Below are 23,939 nucleotides of genomic sequence, written 5' to 3'. Positions count from 1 at the left end.
CTACTAAATCGTCTTACGTAATAAATGAATGGCGCCTTGGGAACTACTTACGCCATCAATTAGAATTTTTTTATACCACGCTGGTGAATGGTGGCAAACATTCGTATGGTCATAGTTACGACTACATTCACCTAAGAGAATTTAAGTGATTTTTAAATTCCCGCAAAGATTTAAATTTGTATATCTTTTTATTGTCACCCTATTCACACTGTAAATGAAACCAATGGTTAAGTAATTAAGACGTGTTACTTCGCACTTCCTCGTCGATTGCTTCTCATCTCGGACCTATACCTACTCAATTACGATTACCTAATATATAATCTTTGGTTTTATTTTTCAAACAAATTGAGGAAACCTTTATAGGCCGAGAACTGTTTTAGGACAATTTCATAGGACACCTACTTAAATTTAGTAACCACGTTGGACATTTTTAACCGACTTCAAGATTTCAAAAGGTTATCAATATATATATTTTTTTTTTATGTTTTTTACTCCACAACTCCGTCATTTCTGGACCGATTTTGAAAATTCTTTTTTTGATTGTAAGTATATACATACAGATTGGTCCCGTTTTTGTCAAAACGCAGTTCTGATGATGGGATCCATGAGGAATCGAGGGAACTCTTCAAATGTTAAAGGCATACATATAGTGATTTTAGTATTTTCATCAACAAATCAAGCATTTACATTTTAAAAAGTGACATTTGATGAAGTGGAACTGCTGATGATGATCAGAACGGAACTCTTCAATGACGCATAGTTCACGTTTGGCGATTTGTCCTCTTCGTTATGATTGGTAAGCAAGTTAGGTTTTCAAGACACATTTTTGTCAAGCTCGAAGTCTGATGTAGGGATCCATAAGGAACTGAGGGAACTCCTCAAATGTGAAAGGCATACATATAGTGATTTTTGAATTTTCATCAACAAATCCAGCATTTATATAAAAAAAGTGACATTTGATGAAGTGGAACTGCTGATGATGATCAGAATGGAACTCTTCAACGACACATAGTTTACTTATTCTCTTCGTTATGGACCCGGACCTTTGGATCTGGACTTTTTTTTGAACTGCGATCCTCACAGAACCGAACTGCTATCAGAAAGTTAGAACTGTGACCCTTACAGAAACGGTACGAAATGCTATCAGAACATTGGGTTAGGTTAGGTTATAACTATGACCCTTACAGAAACGAAATGCTACTAGAAACGTGGGTGGTTTTACCTCCTTTTAGGTAGGCAAAAGAGGCTGTCTTTTTCATATCATTGTCTGGAGTGCACCATCAACAATAAGTAACCTTTCAACGGCATCCCCCATTAGTCTGTTTTTTTTTCTTAAAAATTATTGATTGATGTTATCTTATATCTAGGTACTTTATTTTTATGATTAGGTCTATGAATGAGATGCCCCATACTTCACGTAAAACTTGGCGGGGCATTTAGCGTGGATGGATTCTGCGCAGGGGGCCTAGCCAAGATGCCAAAACGCCGAACAAAAAGAAAACATGTACCTAGCGGAATGACAGATGCTACGAAAAGTCTCGTGACGATTTCCATACATTATTTAAGTTTCGTCTAGGCTATATCGACAACAATTGTTAATAATAATATAATAATAATAATATGTTTATTCTCTTTATTTATTCTTTTTCTTATGTTAGGTTTTTTATAATATGCATATAAAAGTAAAATATAAAAACACTTACAAAACAATACAAAATACATATAAACAAATTATAAAAAACCTAACCTAGGGTGCCGCCAGCAGCGGGGCAGGGCCCAAGCTGCCGGTGGTCAGGGCCGCAGAGAGAGGAACCGGCGGACTATCCGCGCCGTGTCCAAGATCACCGCCTTCTGCATCTGACCCTTGATCCAACCACCTAGCGAGAGTCTCTCAAGGTGTTGGTCGAGACTCTTCGCTATGAGACCGTTCGCTGAAACGACTATCGGGACAATGATCGTCGAATCAACATCCCACATGGCGGTTATCTCGTGAGCCAAGTCTAGGTACTTACTGGACTTGTCCTTCTCGGCTTTCACGAGTTGTTTGTTTGAACAAAATGTTTATTGCTTTCACATTGGTAAAATTACAGATGTTCTTAATCGATAATGTATCACAACATGACACCCTGTAAGGGTATTGCAATTTTATCTATCTACTCTAAACTAATACATATGTAAATTAAACACAGAGATAACATTACACAAAAGTTATACCTATCTAAGCTATGTATTACTTATATGTCTATTTATGGTATTTATTACAATCAAAATATTCTTGTATAGAATAAAAACAATTACTCGTTAAATAATTTTTCAAGCAGTTAACAAATTTATCATATTTTTGCTCTCCCGCTATTTCCTTTGGGAGACTATTGAAAATTCTTATTGACATATTATAGGGGCTCTTATTACTTATTTGTAAGTTACTGGCGGGAAGGGCTATTTTATTTTGGTGTCTTAAATTTAAGGTACAAGTATTATGACGATCTTTAGCTTTTAAATATAGGTCAGGATGTTTTCTTACAAATTTACATGTTTCTAATATATAGAGGGATGGTAGAGTTAAAATATTAAATTTTTTAAAGTACGGTCGGCAGCTTTCTTGGTTTTTTATATTACTTAATATTCTAATACACCTTTTTTGTAATATGAATAAATCTGCACTATTTGTGCTATTACCCCACAAATTGATCCCGTATTGGAGCCATGTCTGTTATCATGGCTTTGGCTAGGCCTCCAGGTTTTAAAAACAAAAATTGGATTGTATTGGGACTGTTGAAATTACATTAACACGTTTGTTCTTTTTTTCTTAGTTTGTAATACTTACACTTTTTGTTCCACTCTGATATCATCTAGGTATCTTTTTTTTTTTTAATTTATTTATTCACTAAATATTCATACAACTTTTGCCAGTATGCCACTATTGTAAACCTCTAAGATGGCATATTTTTTTGTACGTATACGTCATACGTCTTGTGGCAAGTGAGGTACCTAGTTAGTTATGCCTATAAACAAGCTATTTTACGGAAATGCGTCAGAAATTACATCTAGCCACTCTTATGTTGGGTATTGTAAATAGACAAGTGCCCTCGTACCTTCATGATAACTATGATAAGTTAACCTGGACGTAAAGCTCCAGGCCCACAGAGGTCAGGTCCTCCAAAGTCCTACTGCTTGTCTATCATTTACACCAATCAGCCGCAAGTTTTCGATATGCCACTACCAAATGATGGAACAACCTGCCTCCACCTATTCGAACGCTAAGGACAATTAACGGCTTCAAGTCAAAATATCGAATGATGTTTTTCAAAGCTCAATTGAATACCTAACGGCAGCAACTATACCTTTTTAATTTTCTGAATTAATTCCTTCTTCTCCTTCACGCACTTGGCAAAATTTAGACATGTAACCTGTTGAAATTATTTCATGCGATTTGTGGACCGTCGCCGCCTTAGTGACGGCAGTAGGCTAGGAACCTAAATTGCAATCTTTTACTCGTTTTTAGGGTTCCGTACCTCAAAAGGAAAAAAAAACGGAACCCTTATAGGATCACTCGTGCGTCTGTCTGTCTGTCCGTCTGTCACAGCCTACTGCCAGAAACTACTGGTAAATAAGAAAATTTAAAAAAATAGTTTTTCAAACTATACCGTGTTACATATCAAATGAAAGAGCTCATTGTGAGAATCTCAAATATATATTTTTTTATATTTTTAGTATAAACAGTTTAGAAGTTATATAAGAAAATAGGCAAAAAATTACCATTCCCCCCTTTACCTCCGAAACTACTGGGTCTAAAATTTTGAAAAAAATACATAAAATAGATCTTTACCTATAGATCACAGGAAAACCTATTAGAAATGTGCAGTCAAGCGTGAGTCGGACTTAATTACTTAGTTTTTGATCCGACCCCTACGGGTTTTTAAAGACATTTCTCTCATGTTTCACATAAAAAATACATTGTTTAAATTGTGTAATGTACGGAACCCTTGGAACGCGAGTCCGACTTGCACTTGGCCGGTTTTTATTGTTGTTTTTTCTGTCTGTGTTGCTCGTTTTAATGTAATGCTTATCTGTTTTTTATGCTCTCATTAATGTTAGTCTTAAGTTAGTTATAAGTCAGGTCCCTACCGAAAATCAGCGCTGCGGCTTGCCGTGGCATTACGCTTTGTGGGGGGTCCTTTTTTCGTCCGTTTCTTTTATACCCTCTCTCATGTAACCAACCATGATGTGACGAAAATAAATGTATTCTATTATATTCTATTGTATTATTATATCACTTATGGCGTGTTCTTGATTCCATCATAAGTATAGTCCAATGAGACAGTAATAAGCAATGTTTTATCCAACACTCTCCCCTGTTATCATTCCATCACAATACGACAGACAACTCAAACATCTTCATATAAATAGCAACAGCGAAGCATATTTCTTTCAAGTATTGTTTGTTCAAAATGGATAGGCAAGCATTTGAGTTGATGTGTTTTTTAACGCTCTTGACATATTTTTTGCTGTTCAATGTTACCTACGCGGTAAGCTAATGTGAATATAAATTACTATTTAGTTTTTGTAGGTCTTGATTAATTGTGTAATAATTCAGAGCGTTTAATATTATTTAGGTATGTTAATGAAGAATAAAAAATATTTAAATTAGATTCGCTAAAAACAGTCATTTTTATGCATAAAAACATTAGGTAATGTCACAGTGGCACATTTCACAAAATAATTATATCAAGGTACATTATTATTTTAGGTTAAACTATTTCAGCTTATTTTAATACGAATTACTCAGACCGATTTATATTACATTTAATACTAAACTTCCATTCCACCGAAAATTCGTTTGATCTAGTAAGTAGTTTTTTTTAATACGTCATAAATCGTAAACCGCATTTACCTTTCATTCTCTCTTCTTCCTCGCGTTATCCTGGCATTTTGCCACGGCTCCTGGGAGCCTGGGGTCTGCTTGACAACTAATCCCAAGAATTGACGTAGGCTAGTTTTTACGAAAGACTGCCATCTGACCTTCCAACCCAGAGGGAAAACTAGGCCTTATTGGGAAAAGCAACTGGTAAATATCAAATGATATTTCGTACATAAGTTCCGAAAAACACATTGGTACGAGGCGGGGTTTGAACCCGCGACCTCCGGATTGAAAGTCGCACGCTCTTACAGCTAGGCCACCAGCGCTTCATTTACCTTTCATTCAATCAACTCAAATATAAAAGTGGGGCTCCCATACAACTGACGTGATTTTTTTTGCCTTTTTTGCGTAATGGCGGAACCCTTAGTGCGCGAGTCCGACTGGCACTTGGCCAGTTTTTAAACTCCTCTTCTCGCTTAACCGCTAAACCGCTAAACCGATTTAGTTGAAATTTGGTATAAAGATATTTTGAGTCCCGAGAATAGTTTTTATCTCCGCCCAAAACCAAGAACACGTCTGGACTATCAACAACAAACTACTTAAAGACCTATCCCAACCACAACCTCCGACAACACTAAAGATATCCCCAACCGAACACACATACTACAGTCAAGAATCAGCTTCAAGCACTTATGAAAAAATTCTTCCCAGATGACATCCACCTTAATGGTAACCATTCCAAGTTCCAAGCATTTCCCTCTAAACCTTCTCGTTGCTTGGCCTAATATTTCACAAGCAAGTGTTTACCTACCTACATTTGTTTTTTTTTCCTTTTTAATGCAGATGACAAGACAACAGCTGAAAAATTCAGGAAAAATTATGAAAAAGTCCTGTATACCGAAAAACGATGTAACTGAAGGTAGTAGATAACTCTGTTTTCATTACACTTGCTTTTTTTTCTATTAAACCTCAATTACAATACAAAATTAAGAACCATTCAAACAGTGACATTGTTCGATTTTTCAAAGGTTGAATTTTGAGGAACCAATTATTTTGTACAATATATGGTTGGAGCGATATAGTGCTTTGCTAACTAAATATATTTTTGTAAATTCACGGCTCACACGGTTTATATTTTATTATCTGTTACAATTTACATTGCATTTATTAAGGTCATTGTTTGACTGTATACAATATACAAATATACAGGCTGTTGCGTTCAGTACAAATCAAACGAAGGCCAACGATAGAGGACTTTGTACGGAACTTAATTTTGATTTCAGATATGGTCGGTTCAATAGAGCAGGGAAAATTTATAGAAGAAAGAAATGTTATGTGTTACATCGCATGTATTTACACTACGACTCAAGTGGTAAGTATGAAGTTTTTATTAAAATTAAAAATTGCCTTGTCGGTACTACAAACTACGAGTTGAAAAACCCATGTAAATTGTAAATGTTAAAATTCGCTCATCATAAAAAACGCAAAACCTTTAAAGGGGGTGGAGATAGTACCACAAGTATTTTTTTTTACGGTGTCTTGCAAACAAACCTTTTTTGTTTTTTTTTTGTCGGGTCAGATATATAACTTTTCCGAGATACCGAAGCAGACCATTCCGCTTTCCACCTATCCGAAATGTTAAAGCTGCTTAGGCTCTCAGCTGCAGCACGGGTTCAGATAGTACCAATGTGGTATAATATCATCTTTGGAAACATTAATAAGCTTAGGTAAGCTTAGGTACTAAAATTATAAATTTAATATTGTAAATAAGAGATATTGTCAACATGTATATTTCACTGCAGGTAAAAAATAATAAATTAAGCCATGAAGCCCTGCTCAAACAGGTAGACATGATGTTCCCGGCCGACATGCGAGTCGCTGTCAAGGCTATGGCTGAAAAATGCAAGGACGTTTGTGAGTACCTCCGTATTCCTAGGGTGGAGTTATCTGGATGTTATACATGTATATGTATACATATATATGGTCAAGCAAATCTTGTCAGTAGAAAAAGGCGCGATTTTCAAATTTTCTATGGGACGATAACCCTTCGCGCCTACATGTTTTAAATTTGACGCCTTTTTCTACTGACAAGAGTGACAAGATTTGCTTGACCAACTATAGATACGGTGGTGGTTCTTGTGGTAGTATGTAGATAATTATAATACACAGGTCTGATTTCTAATTTAACTTACCTGTATCTTGAATTTAATAATAAATGTGCACAGAACTTCTCGGGACCGGTTGTAGGCAAGAAGTTAGGAACTACCAGCCTTAACTTTTGGTCTGCTACCACTTTTTTGTACGCTAAGTGATAAACTTCTTACAAACACGAGACACGAACGAAGTCTCGAATTTAGATTTGATCCACTAAACTAAATCTATCAAAACTGTGTCTGGAAGACATATCATTTTATTAGCGACTAAGTTGCTACTGCTCATTGTTTTTTAACTATAACAGGGTGCGTAGCCAACGTGCAATCGTTAACGCTCCGTAGCGAACGAAACGCAACTGTCACTGTCGCACTAGTGGGGAAGAGTAATAGAGAGAGATGTTTACGATACGCTACGGAGCGTTAACGATTGGCACGTTGGCTACGCGCCCTGTGCAGTGCAGTAAGTAGGAGCCAGATTCAGATTTAACAATTTGTTATGGTTTTGACGTTATTTTGACATGACTGATGATCGCTCACGCTGATTGGTGCATGCGAAATGAAGTGAAAGTCGTGTGTGAGATGCGCGCCAAGACGATCGTCTAGGTCATATCAAAACCAGTTCAAAACCATAACAAATTAAAAACTGTAATAGATGTCATATATTAAAGAAAAAGTGACGAAGCTCTCCAGTGGTGAAGGCCGGATTCGAACCGGCGTCTTTAGCTATCGCGGCTAACGCCATGAACCCCTAGGCCACCTCGCCATTACTTAAAAAACACAAATCAAAATATTTAATAAAATAATTTGATTTGTTGCCAAACTTGGCCATAACAAATTGTTAGATTAGAATCGACATCTAAAAAAAACAGTTTTTGTAGATTTTAAACACTGTACCATCGCCAGCACTGTTAACTGACAGTTCGTACACCTTATTACAAAAGGCATAAGATCCACCAATGTGTAACTGTAGTTAAGAGTTTGCCGTTTGTACCACCCTCCTACGAGTTGCTATGTGTAAAAGTTTAAGTACCTATGTAGCAAACATAACTTTTTTTCGTTACAGCAAAGAAATACCAAGATATATGTGAAGCTTCATATTGGACTGCAAAATGCATGTACGATGCTGACCCGGCCAACTTTGTTTTTCCTTAAATAGCTTAAAAATTATGTTGTGATACATAATATATGTATTATATGTAGTTGTGATACATAATATAAGCATTGCATTTGAAACAGGCTTTGTATGTGACCTTTAGTAAAATACACTCAAAAAATCTGGGTACTTATCCACAAATTGATTTGCCAGAGAGCCAAAGCCAAATGTCTCTAAAATACGGTACAAATAAGATTGGTCAAAAAATATAATTGAACAACAGTAAGTATTATATGTATTCAATACACGACTGGTGTTTTTTATAACATTGAACGAAACATTGTCCTCGTAAATACTACTTATGGCATTAACGTTTATTACCCAGTTACCATGTATGCAACGTTTAAAGAACCAGTAATTTCCTCTTTAGAATTACTAGTCTTTTCAAATTTGATTCGTACCGCGGTATTAAATTTTTGGGTATAAAACCGTACCTAAAGATTTTTCTGGTCACGATTTTGCTTCTAGTTTTGGATGACGACACAAGCTGTTTGATATAGTGCAGTGCAATTAAAAATGAAATACTTTACTCTGTTAAGTTTAGTGTTGGCTGTAATATGTTCGGATACGACGTTCGGGGTAAGTTATTAATATAGGTAATATCAATATTAGTTCTACATTAAGAAAGTCTAGGTAAGTATATATTTACTTTAGTAAAAAACAGTTCAACTTCAATGCAATTTGTATCAATTGTGATCGAAGATTGAGTTGACAATAAATACATATATCATCCTGTAATTTGTATACGTTAATTCGATTACTTGTATAAAAATATCTAGGTACTTAAACATTATAAAACTAGACTTCATGTAGTATCCATCAGTAAAGCAAATAGTGATGATAGCCGAAATAATAACGATTTTCCGTAAAAAGAGAATATCTGAAATCTTGATGGGCATTATAATTTTCGGCTGTAAAAGACTTAAAAGTTATATTTCATACACGTCACGTTAATGGGCCTTGGGTTAATTACACTAGGTTGAATTAGATTTAATTATTACATGTGTTGGAATGTATTGTAATTAAAGAAAAATATATGAGAGGAAGCATATTTACAGATGACTCGAGAACAGCTCAAAAAAACATTAACGGTGACTAAGAAACAATGCATGCCGAAAACCGGAGTAACAGAAGGTAAGAAATTGGAATAAACACTTTTTATCCATAAATGTAAAAATAAAAAAAGTTTAAAGTTTTGGCCTGAAATATCCTACGTTTGGACTACCTAATTATAAATTCCAAATTATCGATTTTAAAGATATGATATGATATCGGGGTAATGTATAAATGGTATCAACTATCAATATCGTTTTGAAAGTCTTTTTTTAAATCTTTGTTTTAAATATTTTTTTGCAGAAAAAGTGGGCAGAATAGAGCAAGGTGTGTTCCACGAAGAAAAAAACGTAATGTGCTACGTCACTTGTATCTACAAATCTATCCAAGTGGTAAGGAATAATGGCTCTGATAAACGCATGTGTCTACTGTAAGTGCATTATTTTCATTTTCATATACGAAGAGAGATAGAAGATGTGAAAATAGAAAAGAAATACAAAAAATGCAATTTTTGAAATAAAAAAATATTTTCTAGATCAGCTCAGAAATTATGATGTGTTGAGCTAATAAAACGTAAAAAAAATATTTAACCTAATTGAGAACTTCCCCTTTGAATATTGAAATCAGTTAAGGCCGTTCCATCGGTTTTCCGCTATCATTGTCACATTTCGCAAGAAAGAACGGGAAAGACAATGCGCGCCAAGTGTCAATTTTGATCGAATTTTGTCGATTTTTATTTATTTTAAAAACGTTGCCTTACAATATCGAAATTCGAAAGTTGTCAAAATAGTATTTAAGTTAAGATTGTTTTTTCTTCTTTTTTTTTATTTATAGTGTCACATAATAAATAACCGAGTAAAGTTTGATTAAAAGTCCGAGTTAGAGGTTATTTTGGGAATTAATTGTATCGAGTGAGGTGTCAAAATTTGTGTATCGGAAGCTTATTAAAGATAATATAATCAAGAACTACATATATTTTTTCTACCTCTACGAATATCAACGCCTCTTAGAAAAATATGATCATATAAGGAGATTTTTAGCCTTGGAGGCGGATACTTTAAAATAATGGAGAAGGGATGAGTACCTACTTAATTCCAAAGTTTTGCACATGGGCACCATGGTACGCCTGTAACACGTCGAAGACTTTATTCCAACCGAAAGTGTGTGTTAATTTAACTCCCAGATCAAAAGAGGCTCCCCGCGGTTTTCATCGATTTTTGACAAGTTTTAAGCCGTTACTCCTACATTTGATATAATTTTAAGACACACGGCTATCGGTTCTTTAATCTTTTATCTGAGAGTAAACTAAAGGATTCAGATCGAATGTCATTGGCGCCAGAGAGTCCCTTAAATCAGTAGATTGACCTTTGGAGTTGGCCTTTAACAGTGCTTAACACGTTCCAAACATAACTGCGGTAATTAGTTCATGAATGTACCTTTAATCCGACACTAATAAGACAAAGTTTTTATTTTTTATTGTCGTTAAATAAATTGTAGCAATATATTGTTGTTGTGTTGTATCCACGTTTTAATACAATGGAATAAGGTACACAATTTTATTGTAAAAATATAAGTAGGTATTTGACATCTACTTACTTCTAATGTTATTATTCGTGTTGGACGTATCGAAAGCTACGTGGACTTTTAAAACTCACAAGACAATAGCCGCCGCCATACCTACAATCGCAGTTAAGTTATAGAAGATATAATATTTGGCACAAAAACTAAAAACAGATATAGGTAGATATATACTAATTTAATGTTCATGCCAAATTTATAATCTCTGTTATTTAATTTAGGTACCTCTTTAAGCAAAGTAACGTGAAAATTTACTACAACATTAAGTATTGAAGTATCAATATAAATAAGAAGTCTTCGCCGTTTCTTCTGTATATATTATATGTATAAAAAAAACTACCGTATCCGGAAAAATACCAATTTAGAGATCCGTCAATAATTAACATCAAGGTCTCGTTTTATCTAAATAGGTGCCTTCCACAAGTCTGGAATCGTCATAATTTAAGAACTTAATTTTGTTGTGAGTATACCCAGTCTAACGATAAATTTCAATAGGAGTTAGTAAGATAAGTAATTATTACTTACATCTTACGGATATTTTAGAGAAACCACAGTCCGTGACAACGTTATGTAGCAAGCAAAACCAGTGTTTTGGGAAAAAACCCACAGTTTTCCTGTGTGTGCTAGTTATACCTACCCGTTAACCGTCAAATATACGTACGTGCGGAGCCTGTAGCCCGATTCAGATTAAACAACTTGTTACGATTTTGATCTTATTATGATACGACGTTGAATATGGCTCACGCTGATTGGCGCATGCGAAATGAAGTGAAAGCCGTGCGTGAAATGCGTGCCAATCACCAAGCCGATCGTCAAGGCCGTATCAAAACCAGTTAAAAACCATAACAAGTTGCTAAATCTGAACCGAGCTCTTGGATTTTGACTAGAAGGCACCAAAAGGTAGGTATATAGTTTTTTTAGATAAACCTAGTTCGCAAAAACTTACATTAAAATATTCATCTTTTTGCCGAGACAGAAAATGTCATGTTTAAATGCATTTACGTATTTTGTTTTTAAAAGTTGTTACCTACCCATTAGATATTCTAACCCTTTGACCGCCAAAGACGGCCAGAGACGGCCAGAGCCGCGCACAGTTACAGTTTAATTTAATCTTCATGCATACCGTGGCGTCCAAAGTAATAACCGTATTCGGCATGATATCTGATATCGTTGCTTAACGGTAAGATAGTTATCAGCATGTATGATGCAATTGAAACATACCTAACCAAAAAATATATATTGACCTAGTAGGACCGCATTATCGCTTCGCTTTAATCGATGAGCCATTTAGGGTTTACTGTATAATGGACATTTCATGGCGTACTTAACCAAATTAGCTTGAACCCTAAATGGCTAAATAATTAAACTCTTTACCTAAAAGACAATTTTTAGCTGCGTAAAAGTACCCTGGAACACTCCAGGCCCCGCAGCCCGTCGCGCCGCGGTGCCATGCCTCAAATCATGCCATACGTATAGTATGAATCTTCTCAAATGATTTTGCCACGCGTTCAGACACAATGGCCGACCGCTCACATAAAAGAAACAATGGCTTTTGTTTAACAGATTAGAGTCGTAGGCGTAAAAATTCTTTGAGAAAATTCATATTATACACACGCATGGCATGATTTGAGGTAGACTTTACCCTACCGATTCAATTTTCATGTATTTTGTGACAGGTTAAGAATGAGAAATTAAATAAAGAATTGGTGGTAAAGCAAATCGATATTCTCTACCCTGCGGACATGAGGGCAGCCGCGAAAAAGTCTGTGGCGAAATGCATTGGCGTTCGTAAGTATTTTTATACTGCATCTAACATGTATCAAATAAAATAACCGTTTTTATATCTCATGCTCTGAATGAATGAATGAATGTTTATTTGTATCAAACAAGCGTATATATACAGGTGTTAAATTTTTGTTCTGAAAGTGGATCACCGTAGATCTGTATATAGTGCGCAGAAAGTGAAACGCTTCTGCTAAAGGGCAGAAAAGTGATGTACTCCTCTGTGTCCCTGTCCCATGAGTATATAGAGTCTTACTATTGAATCTACTATTGGATATATTTTATCAAAATTTATGTAAAATTGTTTAAATACGAAAATATATGAAATGATATGTAAATAGTGTTTAACTCGGGTGAAAGCCACCATTTTAGTCTCGGACTATTGGCGCTCGAACGCAGTGAGAACTATCTGGACAGAAATGTGTACCTTTCATCCCTTATATCCCATTGTTTATTTGCCAATACATAAAACCAAACGGTTTTTTGTTACTTTTTTATAAGCACAAAATTCGAAGAATGCACTAAAAATATGGTAGGTAGGTACTATCTAAGTACTTCGACGAAAAAAAATTGGAAACACGTGTAACGATTTAAAATAGTTATCACTATTTTTATTAGGTCACCAGTGTCAGGCACTTTAAGCCGACAAGCACGAAATCTCTGGGGCCGATTTTTTAATTTCGAGCGCTCGATTTTGTTGGCTCTCTTCAATATATCTCAACAACTACTTAGGCATTTAAATTTTACTAATAGAATTGAAAACGAGTGATCAACACCACTAGATTTCCAATTTCTATTGCTTGTTATTCAAAAAATTCAATTCGCCGTTTTACACATATTTTCGAGTGACGAAATCGAGCGCTCGAAATTCAAAAATCTGCATAGTTACAGTGCTATTTTATTTTGTTTTTCAGAGGACAATTACAACACGGAGTGTGAGCGAGTATTCTATGCTGCAAGGTGCTTGTACGAAGACGACCCACCCAATTTCGTTTTCCCATAAATGATCAGTTGTTTATTGCTGACTTAGTTGTATTTAAACGATTTAGCAATAAATAAGTAAATAAGTTGAGTTTATTTGTTTTGGTTAGTACCTATAAACCTAATTGTACCTAGTCAATAGAGTATTCAAATAACTAGCAGGAATTTTTTTTACTGAAGCTGACTATACATGAAATAACAATCAGTGATAATTTTATCACTTTGATTGTACTAGTTTACATAAAAGCTGGGTGTCAATACAAGGTGTTGCTTATAAAAATAACTGGTAATTTTCTTTAAACTCCCGACAATTATATCTGAATAACTATACACTCCTTTCGAAACTATATGGTTTATAGGTAATTAAGTATTTAAAAGTGTTTATAAAATGGCATACGCCGTTACAGTTGAACTCTTTATATCTTAGCACAAACAGACTTCGGACGAATTTTACAGAAAATAATGCGCTTTCCACGATATTTTGTTGTCATTTTTATAACCACACTATGTATACGGAGTTCATTTGCGGTAAGTATTTTTCAGAAACTGTAACATAAAATTTTCATGATATCTATTTTTGAGAAATGCTACAAGTTGGACGGCGCCAGTCAAAATCAAGATCATTATTATTATTTAATTTAAGGGGCCCACTGACTTTCAGTCCGCTGGACGATATCGGCCTGTCAGTTAGAACAAAAAATTTACAGTTTCGAACAACTGACAGGCCGATATCGTCCGGCGGACTGATAGTCAGTGGGCCCCTTCAGACACATTATTATGGACTCATGAACTGAACTGGTTTGAAATAAACCTGTCCCAAGAAAAGCCTGGCAAAAAATTCGGCGTATTTTTTCTTAATTTGGTATAAGATCAAGTATGGGTAAAACCGTCTACAAGCTCTTGCGTTTGTACACATACTTCATTTACAGAAGGTCGGTAGAGTTCTTCCTTTCTGAGTATGTCTGAGCGACGTACGTAATAACGTAATACAAATACGCGAGTTCTTGCCCTATGACGAACTTCCCTGCAATATATTTTATGCCGGTCTTCTCCACATCGATTTTACTTGTCCATATTTATTACATGTTTACAGATGACTAGAGCGCAATTGAAAAATTCCGGAAAACTTCTAAAGAAAACATGTATGCCAAAAAATGATGTAACAGAAGGTATGCATACCTAATACGTATAGAATTCGATGTAACGGAGGCATGTTGTTATGTCACCAAAATTTAATTAGTATTTTGTATCTTACGTTTTTTTAAATTAAATTAAATTAAAATAGCCTTTATTTCTAGCTTCGCATTGCATTACAATTGAGAAATAATTATTATTATAATCTAGAGTATCAATGAAAGAATTAATATATTCTTGCATTAAATTATGAAATATATATATATATTATTCATTTTTTTAGCTAGGTGCCCGTTTATAGGCAAAGGCCTCCTCCATACGTTTTTTGTATGTACCTAAGTACCGTTAGCTGCAGACATGCAGAGTAGGTATGTATGTATAATTTATTAAGTTACACATCTAATGTTTACAGAACAAGTTGGAAAGATAGAGCAAGGCAAGTTTTTAGAAGAAAAAGACGTAATGTGCTATATAGCGTGCATTTATTCAGTTGGTGGTGTGGTAAGTACACAACCAATTTAAATAATTAATAAAAAATAATTACTCTTAGTTTGATTTGGTAATTTATTTACCCTTTAGCGTGTTATATATAAGAAAGATGACTTATCATATGTCCCCAAAAGGTCTAGTAGATAAAATTGGCCGAAATTTTTAAATTGACACAAACAAACTTCATAAGTACAGTAAAGTACTTAATAGATTTGTATGCAGTCAACGTTTTATATGTGTATGTTACGGGCTAATTGATAAGTCCGATCATTAGGGCCGATACAAACCCAAGTTCCCATACAAGTTGCAGTCGGGTTGCAGTCCGTCTGTACCGGCCCTTATTGACGCAGGTTAATCACGGCTCTCTTAAGGGGCCCACTGACTATCAGTCCGCCGGACGATATCGGCCTGTCAGTTAGAACAAAAATTTGACAGTTCCGAACAACTGACAGGCCGATATCGTCCGGCGGACTGATAGTCAGTGGGCCCCTTTAACCATTTTCCAGGCCGCACCAATATACAAGGTTTTCCCAAAAAATCCAAATGTATTCAAATGAATCCAGCTTTGATGATTCATTTGAAGACAAGTCACATTTCCCGAAAGTGCAATTTATTTTGAAACTTAAATCGGAAGACTAAAGTTGAAATTCTATTGGCGCGTATATGGTCGATAGATCGTACTATGTCTGGAAAAGGGTTAACATATATATGGAAATGGAATTCAAGTTAAAAGGAACTAGTTGCAAAAAGTCAGGAGTGGAGGCTACTTTAAATATAAATATGAATTCCGTAGCTTAAAAAGTAGGTAACACAAACGTAACACATTATTTTTGGCCTATGATTTTGGACGTAAAATGATACATGATGTTTGGCTCATGATGCATCATTAAATGTCCAATTTTGAGCGCCAAAAGAGTTAAAGTTATGTAATCGCTTCATATTTTAGGTAAAAAACAACAAATTAACGGTCGATGCCATGGTGAAACAGGTCGATATGATGTTCCCGAATGAAATGAAAGACCCCGTTAAAGCTGCTATAGAAAATTGCAAAGGAGTAGGTAAGTTATTTTAAAACCCGCCTTCCTTAAATGCCATAAAGTCAAGTGAAATAAATTTTAACAATTTTTTCGTCAATTACTTTAGGTTTCAAAGTAGTGCATCATGAGTACCTATGTCTTGATGCAGTAAAATACTCTTTTTTAAGAACTTTCGACGTAGTTGTAGCATTAATTATTGCGACTAAGTATACTTGTAGTAACTCAATATCAAGATATTGAACAAATATTACTTCTTTTCAGCCAAAAAATACAAGGACATCTGCGAAGCTTGTTATTACACTGCAAAATGTCTTTACGACACCGATCCGGCCAATTTCGTATTTCCTTAATTTGTTTCAAGAAACTTTTTCATGTTTAATAAAGTTGAGTGAATCTACAGACTTTTCTTCTTTCATAGTTATTTTTCATTTGAGATTTTCATCTTTCATTTGAGAGTATTCTGGATATTTCTATTTAATTTCAGCAAAGGGTAAAAACGGGACCCTATTACCAAGACTCCGCTGTCCGTCTGTCCGTGTCTGTCACCAGGCTGTGTCTCATGAACCGTGATAGCTAGACAGTTGAAAATTTCACAGATGATGTATTTCTGTTGCCGCTATAACAACAAATACTAAAAAGTACGGAACGCTCGGTGCGCGAGTCCGACTCGCACTTGGCCGGTTTTTATTATTGGTATTATCAAAGTCATTTAAGCCAAGCTGTTAACAAAAAAACTCGGTATTTTACATTTAGCATATGCAAAAATACAACCGGGTACTATTTTTTTACTGACATGAAATTTACGTAACGTAATGGACAACAGATGTGGTAATTTTTATGGTATTTTGCTGAAGCGCAACAAGTGTTCAAGATAGGACATTAATTTTGCTGCACAAATGCCAATAGAGCTATGTAAACACAGACTCTACCCTCCTGATTGCACTTTAGTGTCAACAATTAGTGCAATTAACGTCTTCCCAATGCAATCAATTTCATTAAGCCCGACGTTTGTATTGTAATCAAGGGAAATTGACTTCCTTTATATGGTTTGAAGAAGACGACAATCGTTTTGTTGCGCCTTTGTGGCAGCGAAGATTAGTCATGGACCGGCAGACCTGGATGCTTGTTATGGTGGTTGCTTTTTTAGTTAATGGATGTGATGCTGTAAGTTTGTTCAACTACATTTTCCTGTATCTAAAATTGCTTTTTATAATAAGTTGCACGGGGTAAATAAACTTGAACTTTTAGAAGATAAAGTAAACAACATTCACAGTCAAGTATCTCTATTTTTTACTCTATTGAGCGTAATTGGTCTCAAACACAGGCTGTTTTTTTAGTCACCCGCAATCATTTACGATGTGAATACTTAGGTCATACTGAACAACTTTTACCCTCGTTAAGTTTTATCGAGCGTCGAGGTCATCCCGTCAGAGATCTGACTAGCCGGGGCAGAGGCAGACCACACAAGAGATTAAACACATTAATAAGTTTTATTAGAAACTATTTAAAATATAAGTCTAATTACAGTTAACCAAAGCGCAAATGAAAAAATCTGCAGCAGCGTTCAAAAAGAAGTGTATGGCCAAAGAAAATGTCTCCGAAGGTATTTTTTTCAGTGATACTTGTTAATTTTAACTTTATTGTGCAATAAAACTAAGTAAACAAAGCTACGATTTGTAAAAACGGTCGTAGTTGAATGCGATGCTTATAAATATTTATTTCACACGGTATGACACTGTCATTCAAGTATTTTGGTATTTTTCAAATTCAGTAAAATAATATGGATTTCTGTTGCAGATATGGTCGGAGACATAGAAAAAGGAAAGTTTATTGAAGAAAAAGGAGTCATGTGCTATATTGCGTGCATTTATCAAATGGCTAATGTCGTAAGTAAGGCCACATAATGGGGTTGGCCCATAGATATAATATTCCTAAAGATGGAGTCTAAGCAAGCTGTCACCGTCGCCACTTGGTTTTTATGTAGGATTAACCTTTCTTATGCTTAGGAGCACATCTGCTCCATATATTATATATTCAATTTAAACATGAAGTTGTCACGATTGTTATTTATATGGCACTTTTTTGACATGCGCATACGAAAGGTTAATAATGTGTAACCACCTTGCTGTGGCCATGTCGATAAAGTCATATCGATATACTTCTCGCAACTTAATTTAACTTGAAAGGTTTCCTATACCTAAAATTAACAAAAAACTTTTATTCTTTTCGTGGTTATCAGGTCACGCTTTTGTAGTCACGACAAAGTAGGGAACGAAGGAAAAGTTAAGATTTTTAATTACAATACATAAATACCTACTCAAATATGTGTTCCGCAATAATTGAATTATTTTATTATATTATCCTATATTCATTATCCATTAGCATTTCAATTATATTTATTTTTAGCGAAGATATCGAAACTTCAATTAATCGCTATTCCGTTCCGCTGTGTAGCGCTTATCGATAGGTATACATATAACATGATTAAAATCGACTTTTCACATCCCTAAAAACGCACACATACACACTTACACAGCTGTGTAACCAGCAAAATGGCTACGACTTGATTTGAAGTTCATTTTGTCAGCAGTATGGTTGTCCTTTTTTGACAAATGGCATTTTTACAAGAGCGAGGAGAGAGGTGATACTAGTTGCTGCGCCGTCAAAGAGAACAGACAACGTTAGGGCCTTGGGTTGGCCGGTCGAAGTATTTAGCAGATGGCGCTCTATCTCAATCTCTAGAATTGTGTCAAATTTTAGTTTTTTTTAATGGAATATTATGCCCTATAATGCCAGCGCCATCTATGCAAACCCTTGACAGTTGCCAACCCCATTAACCTTTTCGCCGCCACGTCAAAGAAGTAATAAAGTCATCAACGCCATGTCAAAAATTGCACGAAAACAACCTGTATATGGTAACATAATATCAGTGGCGTGTGGGGCACGAAATTAAGGTACTGACTTTATATGAAGCCAATGGCGGCGCGAATAGGTTAAACCCGAATTGGGGATATGCACAAAAATACAACAACTCAATCCATCACATCACTTAAATATTCGCCTCAAAAATAGCGCAGAACGGTATTGCGTATTATTTAGAACGCAATTTCGAACCTCAATTTGACTGATTATTGCATGAAAATTGCGCGTAAACTGCTACATGCACATAGCGTTTCACAGCAACATATGCAATAATTGTGGACCACCTCAATGAGAAATATGTATGTAGGTATATAGGTACTCGTAAACTACAGTCTTGATCGAGCACCGGCACCGCCGCGGAGCGCGTTACCTGCACCTCCATTTACAGGAAGGTATTATACAAGATACGCATTATAAGTCAGAGTCAGAGCAGTGGGGTGACACTGGACCTTACCGGCACACTCGGCTCCATCAGCGTTGCTACGAGCAAATATTAGGGTTGGCAAAACTTGATGTTCCTTTGCGTGCACAACCACATATAAGATAATTACTTGAAATTTGACAACCCTAAATAGCCGAAAGGGATAGTGCCATACATTAGAATAGTGCCATACGTTATTCATAGGGGAAAACCCCTACTTCTTTGCCAGCACGATAAAAAAAATTAAAATTATCCAAATATCGTCATATCGTCACATGTCTGAGACATATCCAAAGTAAACAACTACATTTTATAAAAATATAATAGACAAAATTTTTTGTTTAATAATTTGTATCTCTTATCTTAATTTCAGGTTAAAAATAACAAACTAAGCTATGAAGCATCCATAAAACAGATCGATATAATGTATCCAGCAGAGATGAAGGAACCTGCCAAAAAGTCGGTGGAAGCGTGTAAGGACGTATGTGAGTATCTACCTAATTATTCATTAAATATATCATATGATTATTTAGAGACAAAACAATGCTTCGCAAAGTGAGTGATTCGATTTTCATGTTATCGATTCGTGTTTCGATTATAAAAAAGTTCACTAGGTATGCAATATCCAATTCTCCAGACTTCTGATACCACGCCACGAAGCTGTTATGACTTAATTCTCAAATTGTTATGAATGTTTTCAAACTGGAAGTGTACGATGATAGATGTCATCTCATTGCAAATTATAACCTAATAAAATAAATTAATTAAAAAATTAAAAACACGACTGCGGAATTTTAAGCGAACTGAAAAGCTAAAAATAATTTTGATGTTAGTTACATAACTTTATGAATTTAAATTGGAATATAAATGTACACTTACGGTGATTTACAGTAAATACAAAGGTTTATGCACATTTATGACATGACTGTACCTGTGGATTTTATTTCGATTGCAGTCGGGGGACCTTTTGAATGGGAAAATGCACTACTATATAAAATATCATCGTTTAAATCGAAGTTCACACAAATTTTAGATTTCAAATATTTCGATAGCGCGATTTTAAAATGTTTGTGTTTAGTTTCAAAATTTACACTATGCCATATTATATTTTTGTGTACTACGTATATTTTTATGATCAGCGGTAAAATTATTTTATTTAAGACGTCACTAAAAAATAAGATAGAAGGATTTAATTTCTTAACATATTTTTAAAATCCTTATTCTACTAAAGTAAGAATCAAACACATATGTTGCATATATATTTTAAATCGTCTCTCAAAGCTCTTCATTTTGATACCCCACTCGATAAGTTTGCAAGATTTTTTTTCCAAATGTCGCGCGTTATTGTGTATTACGTCCGCCATGTTGATTTTATTATGACGTCACATAGCCTATGTCACCCGGGATGACGCAAGGATTCTAATAATATATCATACATCTAAATCGGTTAAGGAATTTAGAAGTTATGGTGGAATAAAGAAACTCACATACATACAAACATGAACCCTGAAAAAAACAATACACTCCTTTTTTTGGGCAGTCGTGTAAAAACCGGCCAAGTGCGAGTCGGACTCGCGTTCCAAGGGTAGATAGATAACACAATTTAAACAATGTATTTTTTATGTGAAACGTGAGTGAAATGTCTTTAAAAAACTCGTAGGGGTTGGATTAAAAACTATGTAATTAAGTCCGACTCACGCTTGACTGCACATTTCTAATAGGTTTTCCTGTGATCTATAGGTAAAGATCTATTTTGTGTATTTTTTCAAAATTTTAGACCCAGTAGTTTCGGAGATAAAGGGGGAATGGTCATTTTTTTGCCTATTTTCTTGAATAATTTCTAAACTATTCATCCAAAAATTATAAAAACAATATGTTTGAGATTCTCACAATGAGCTCTTTCATTTGATATGTAACACGATATAGTTTGAAAAACTATTTTTTTTTAATTTTCTCATTTACCCCCCAAAAGTGTGACCATGTTTAAAATTAATTTGTTTACGTTACATGTCCGTCTTTGGGTCACAAAATTACATATGTGTACCAAATTTCAACTTAATTGGTCCAGTAGTTTCGGAGAAAATAGGCTGTGACAGACGGACAGACAGACAGACGCACGAGTGATCCTATAAGGGTTCCGTTCTTTCCTTTTGAGGTACGGAACCCTAAAAATGCCAAATGTCGCAAAATTGGATTGAATTGACATCTATCATCGTACCCTTCCAGTTTGAAAAACATATATACCTTTTTAGTGCATAGCATATATATAATTATTTATAAAATTACGCGAAACTCTGCGTAAGCGCCACTACCACAATCTGAGGGTCTATCGCGAAACAAGAAAATCGAAATTTCGTTATCTAACATCTCTGTCACTCTTGCATAATTTTCGAGCGATAAAGAGGCAGATAGCGAAATTACGGATTCGCGTTTCCCGGTAGGTCCTCTTTAAACATCATATTTTATTATCTCTGAAAACTTGTAAAAAATCTGTTAAAGGTACAGTATGTATAAGTTACTCTATAGTTTACTAAAAAGGCTAGTGCTGCACTCTGGTGGCAGAACATTGCAGTAATATCCCCTATTTTGGTCTGGACTTGGACAGGGTCGAACTTAGGTCGACATTTATAATAGATTCAATGTTATGACCAAATTATTATTGTATTTTAATAGCTATTCTGACTGAATACACATTTATTTCTACTCATTCAATGCATCCACCGTGAAATTCATGAATATTTATATGTAGTTTAATCAATTGCATCTAAATATTAGGTATGGTCAAGTGTAGAAATATGGGTGCACACATCATACTCAAAAATAAGTATGTCCCATAGCTCTTATGCCACTGAATTAAGAACTATGGGACATATTTTTGAGTAAGTTTTATCAAAGAGGATATAATAAGATAGAGCGGTACTGTCATAGTAAATTTTGTAACCACTATAAATTCACTGCCATCTATCGACATACTTAGAAACTAAAAATGAAGATTTATAAAAATACGTTAAAATGTATTTAAATATGGATAAATGTTTTTTTAATTTGCATTAATTATTTTTATATGATTTTGACCCATGTTCTTTCCTGATATGCGATAAAATTATAAATAACAAACGAAACCGTCAACGCCCTCTATACGAGAGTAGGCCAAAGCTAAAGCGCCACCTGATCGAGAATCAAATTTTCGTGATTTTCGAGGCACGTTTTTTCCTTAGACTGTATCCATCTATTACGGAGTTATATCTATCTTTGGTTATATGCACCCATATTTTTACACTTGACTGTACATTATATTTTTCCGTAACCTTTTCTATGAGATACCTTTTTTCTTATGCTTAGGATGTCGATTCAAATCTAAAAATTTGTTATGGTTTTGATACGACCTTGACGTTCGTTTCGGTGATTGGCGGCATGACTCACTTCATTTCGCATGGACCAATCAGCGAGAGCGTGAGATCAAAACCGTAACAAGTAGTTAAATCTGAATGGGGTATGTTTTTGGGGGCACTCCATAGATACAGGTCAGAATGTTTATTAACAAACAAATACTTTTAGCACGTACTCGTTCGGAGTAGTTCAAAAGAACTACTCCGAATTTCGCTGAAAATTTAGAATTCGCCTTAAATATTGACTTTTCGTTTACAGCGAAGAAATATAAGGATTTGTGCGAGGCCTCCTTCTGGACTGCAAAGTGTATTTACGAGGATGATCCTAAAAACTTTTTTTTCGCTTAGAACGTGTGTCAATAAAAACTTGAACATAATATTCCGTGTTTCATTATCCTTACGCATGCACACTATGCAGATATTGATATAATGATATAGTAACGGCACCAATCATGAAACGATCATCATCAAATATCAATCTTCTTGAACCTAGCGTTTTCCCGGCCTAGTGCCAGGGTCTGCTTTCCTACTCAAACTTCTCCACTTTGTCTGGTCTTCCACATCCTCTGGTGTGAGATTGTTCTCTTCCACATCCGCTTTCACGACGTCCAGCCAGCGCTTCTTAGGTCTACCGCGTGATCTAGGGCTTGGACAGTGAGGTCGGGGCATCTATTTCCTACGTACGTCGTACCTACATCAACATTTACCATCAAATCATTGTATCATCAAATCTCAATCACTACATAGTATAAAACAAGGTCGCTTTCCGCTGTCTGTCCATCTATGTATGCTTAGATCCTTCAAACTACGCAACGGATTTTGATGCGTTTTTTTAATAGATAGTGACTCAAGAGGAAGGTTTATTATATGTATAATTTGTAAAGGTTTTGTGTAAATTAGTTGAACTACCCGTGCGAAGCCGGGGCGGGTCGCTAGTAACTAAACGAATTATTCACAATGTCAAATAATAGTATAAGTAATTACGG

General features: G+C 35.1%; 4 protein-coding genes across 4 annotated transcripts; all 4 read left to right on the top strand.

Moving 5' to 3' along the window:
- The first annotated feature begins 4,366 nt into the window (after positions 1-4,366).
- On the top strand, positions 4,367-8,247 carry LOC134748003 (general odorant-binding protein lush-like). The gene is made up of 5 exons (XM_063682699.1): positions 4,367-4,529; positions 5,705-5,780; positions 6,145-6,233; positions 6,664-6,775; positions 8,078-8,247. The coding sequence occupies exons 1-5, from the start codon at positions 4,452-4,454 to the stop codon at positions 8,164-8,166; spliced, it is 444 nt and encodes a 147-aa protein (XP_063538769.1). The 5' UTR covers positions 4,367-4,451; the 3' UTR covers positions 8,167-8,247.
- An 886-nt stretch (positions 8,248-9,133) lies between these two features.
- On the top strand, positions 9,134-13,595 carry LOC134748009 (general odorant-binding protein lush-like). Its single transcript, XM_063682707.1, has 4 exons — positions 9,134-9,301; positions 9,524-9,612; positions 12,475-12,586; positions 13,495-13,595. The coding sequence occupies exons 1-4, from the start codon at positions 9,226-9,228 to the stop codon at positions 13,581-13,583; spliced, it is 366 nt and encodes a 121-aa protein (XP_063538777.1). The 5' UTR covers positions 9,134-9,225; the 3' UTR covers positions 13,584-13,595.
- A 384-nt stretch (positions 13,596-13,979) lies between these two features.
- On the top strand, positions 13,980-16,620 carry LOC134748005 (general odorant-binding protein 19a-like). Its single transcript, XM_063682702.1, has 5 exons — positions 13,980-14,089; positions 14,655-14,730; positions 15,108-15,196; positions 16,131-16,242; positions 16,483-16,620. The coding sequence occupies exons 1-5, from the start codon at positions 14,024-14,026 to the stop codon at positions 16,569-16,571; spliced, it is 432 nt and encodes a 143-aa protein (XP_063538772.1). The 5' UTR covers positions 13,980-14,023; the 3' UTR covers positions 16,572-16,620.
- Positions 16,621-17,246: 626 nt separating this feature from the next.
- On the top strand, positions 17,247-23,332 carry LOC134748006 (general odorant-binding protein 72-like). The gene is made up of 5 exons (XM_063682703.1): positions 17,247-17,385; positions 17,749-17,824; positions 18,019-18,107; positions 19,938-20,049; positions 23,213-23,332. The coding sequence occupies exons 1-5, from the start codon at positions 17,323-17,325 to the stop codon at positions 23,299-23,301; spliced, it is 429 nt and encodes a 142-aa protein (XP_063538773.1). The 5' UTR covers positions 17,247-17,322; the 3' UTR covers positions 23,302-23,332.
- Positions 23,333-23,939: the final 607 nt, after the last annotated feature.

This window comes from Cydia strobilella, chromosome 15 (genome assembly GCF_947568885.1).
Source record: "Cydia strobilella chromosome 15, ilCydStro3.1, whole genome shotgun sequence".
NCBI lineage: Eukaryota > Metazoa > Arthropoda > Insecta > Lepidoptera > Tortricidae > Cydia > Cydia strobilella.
Note: the sequence above shows the minus strand (reverse complement) of the source record. Positions and strands in the feature narration are given on the sequence as shown.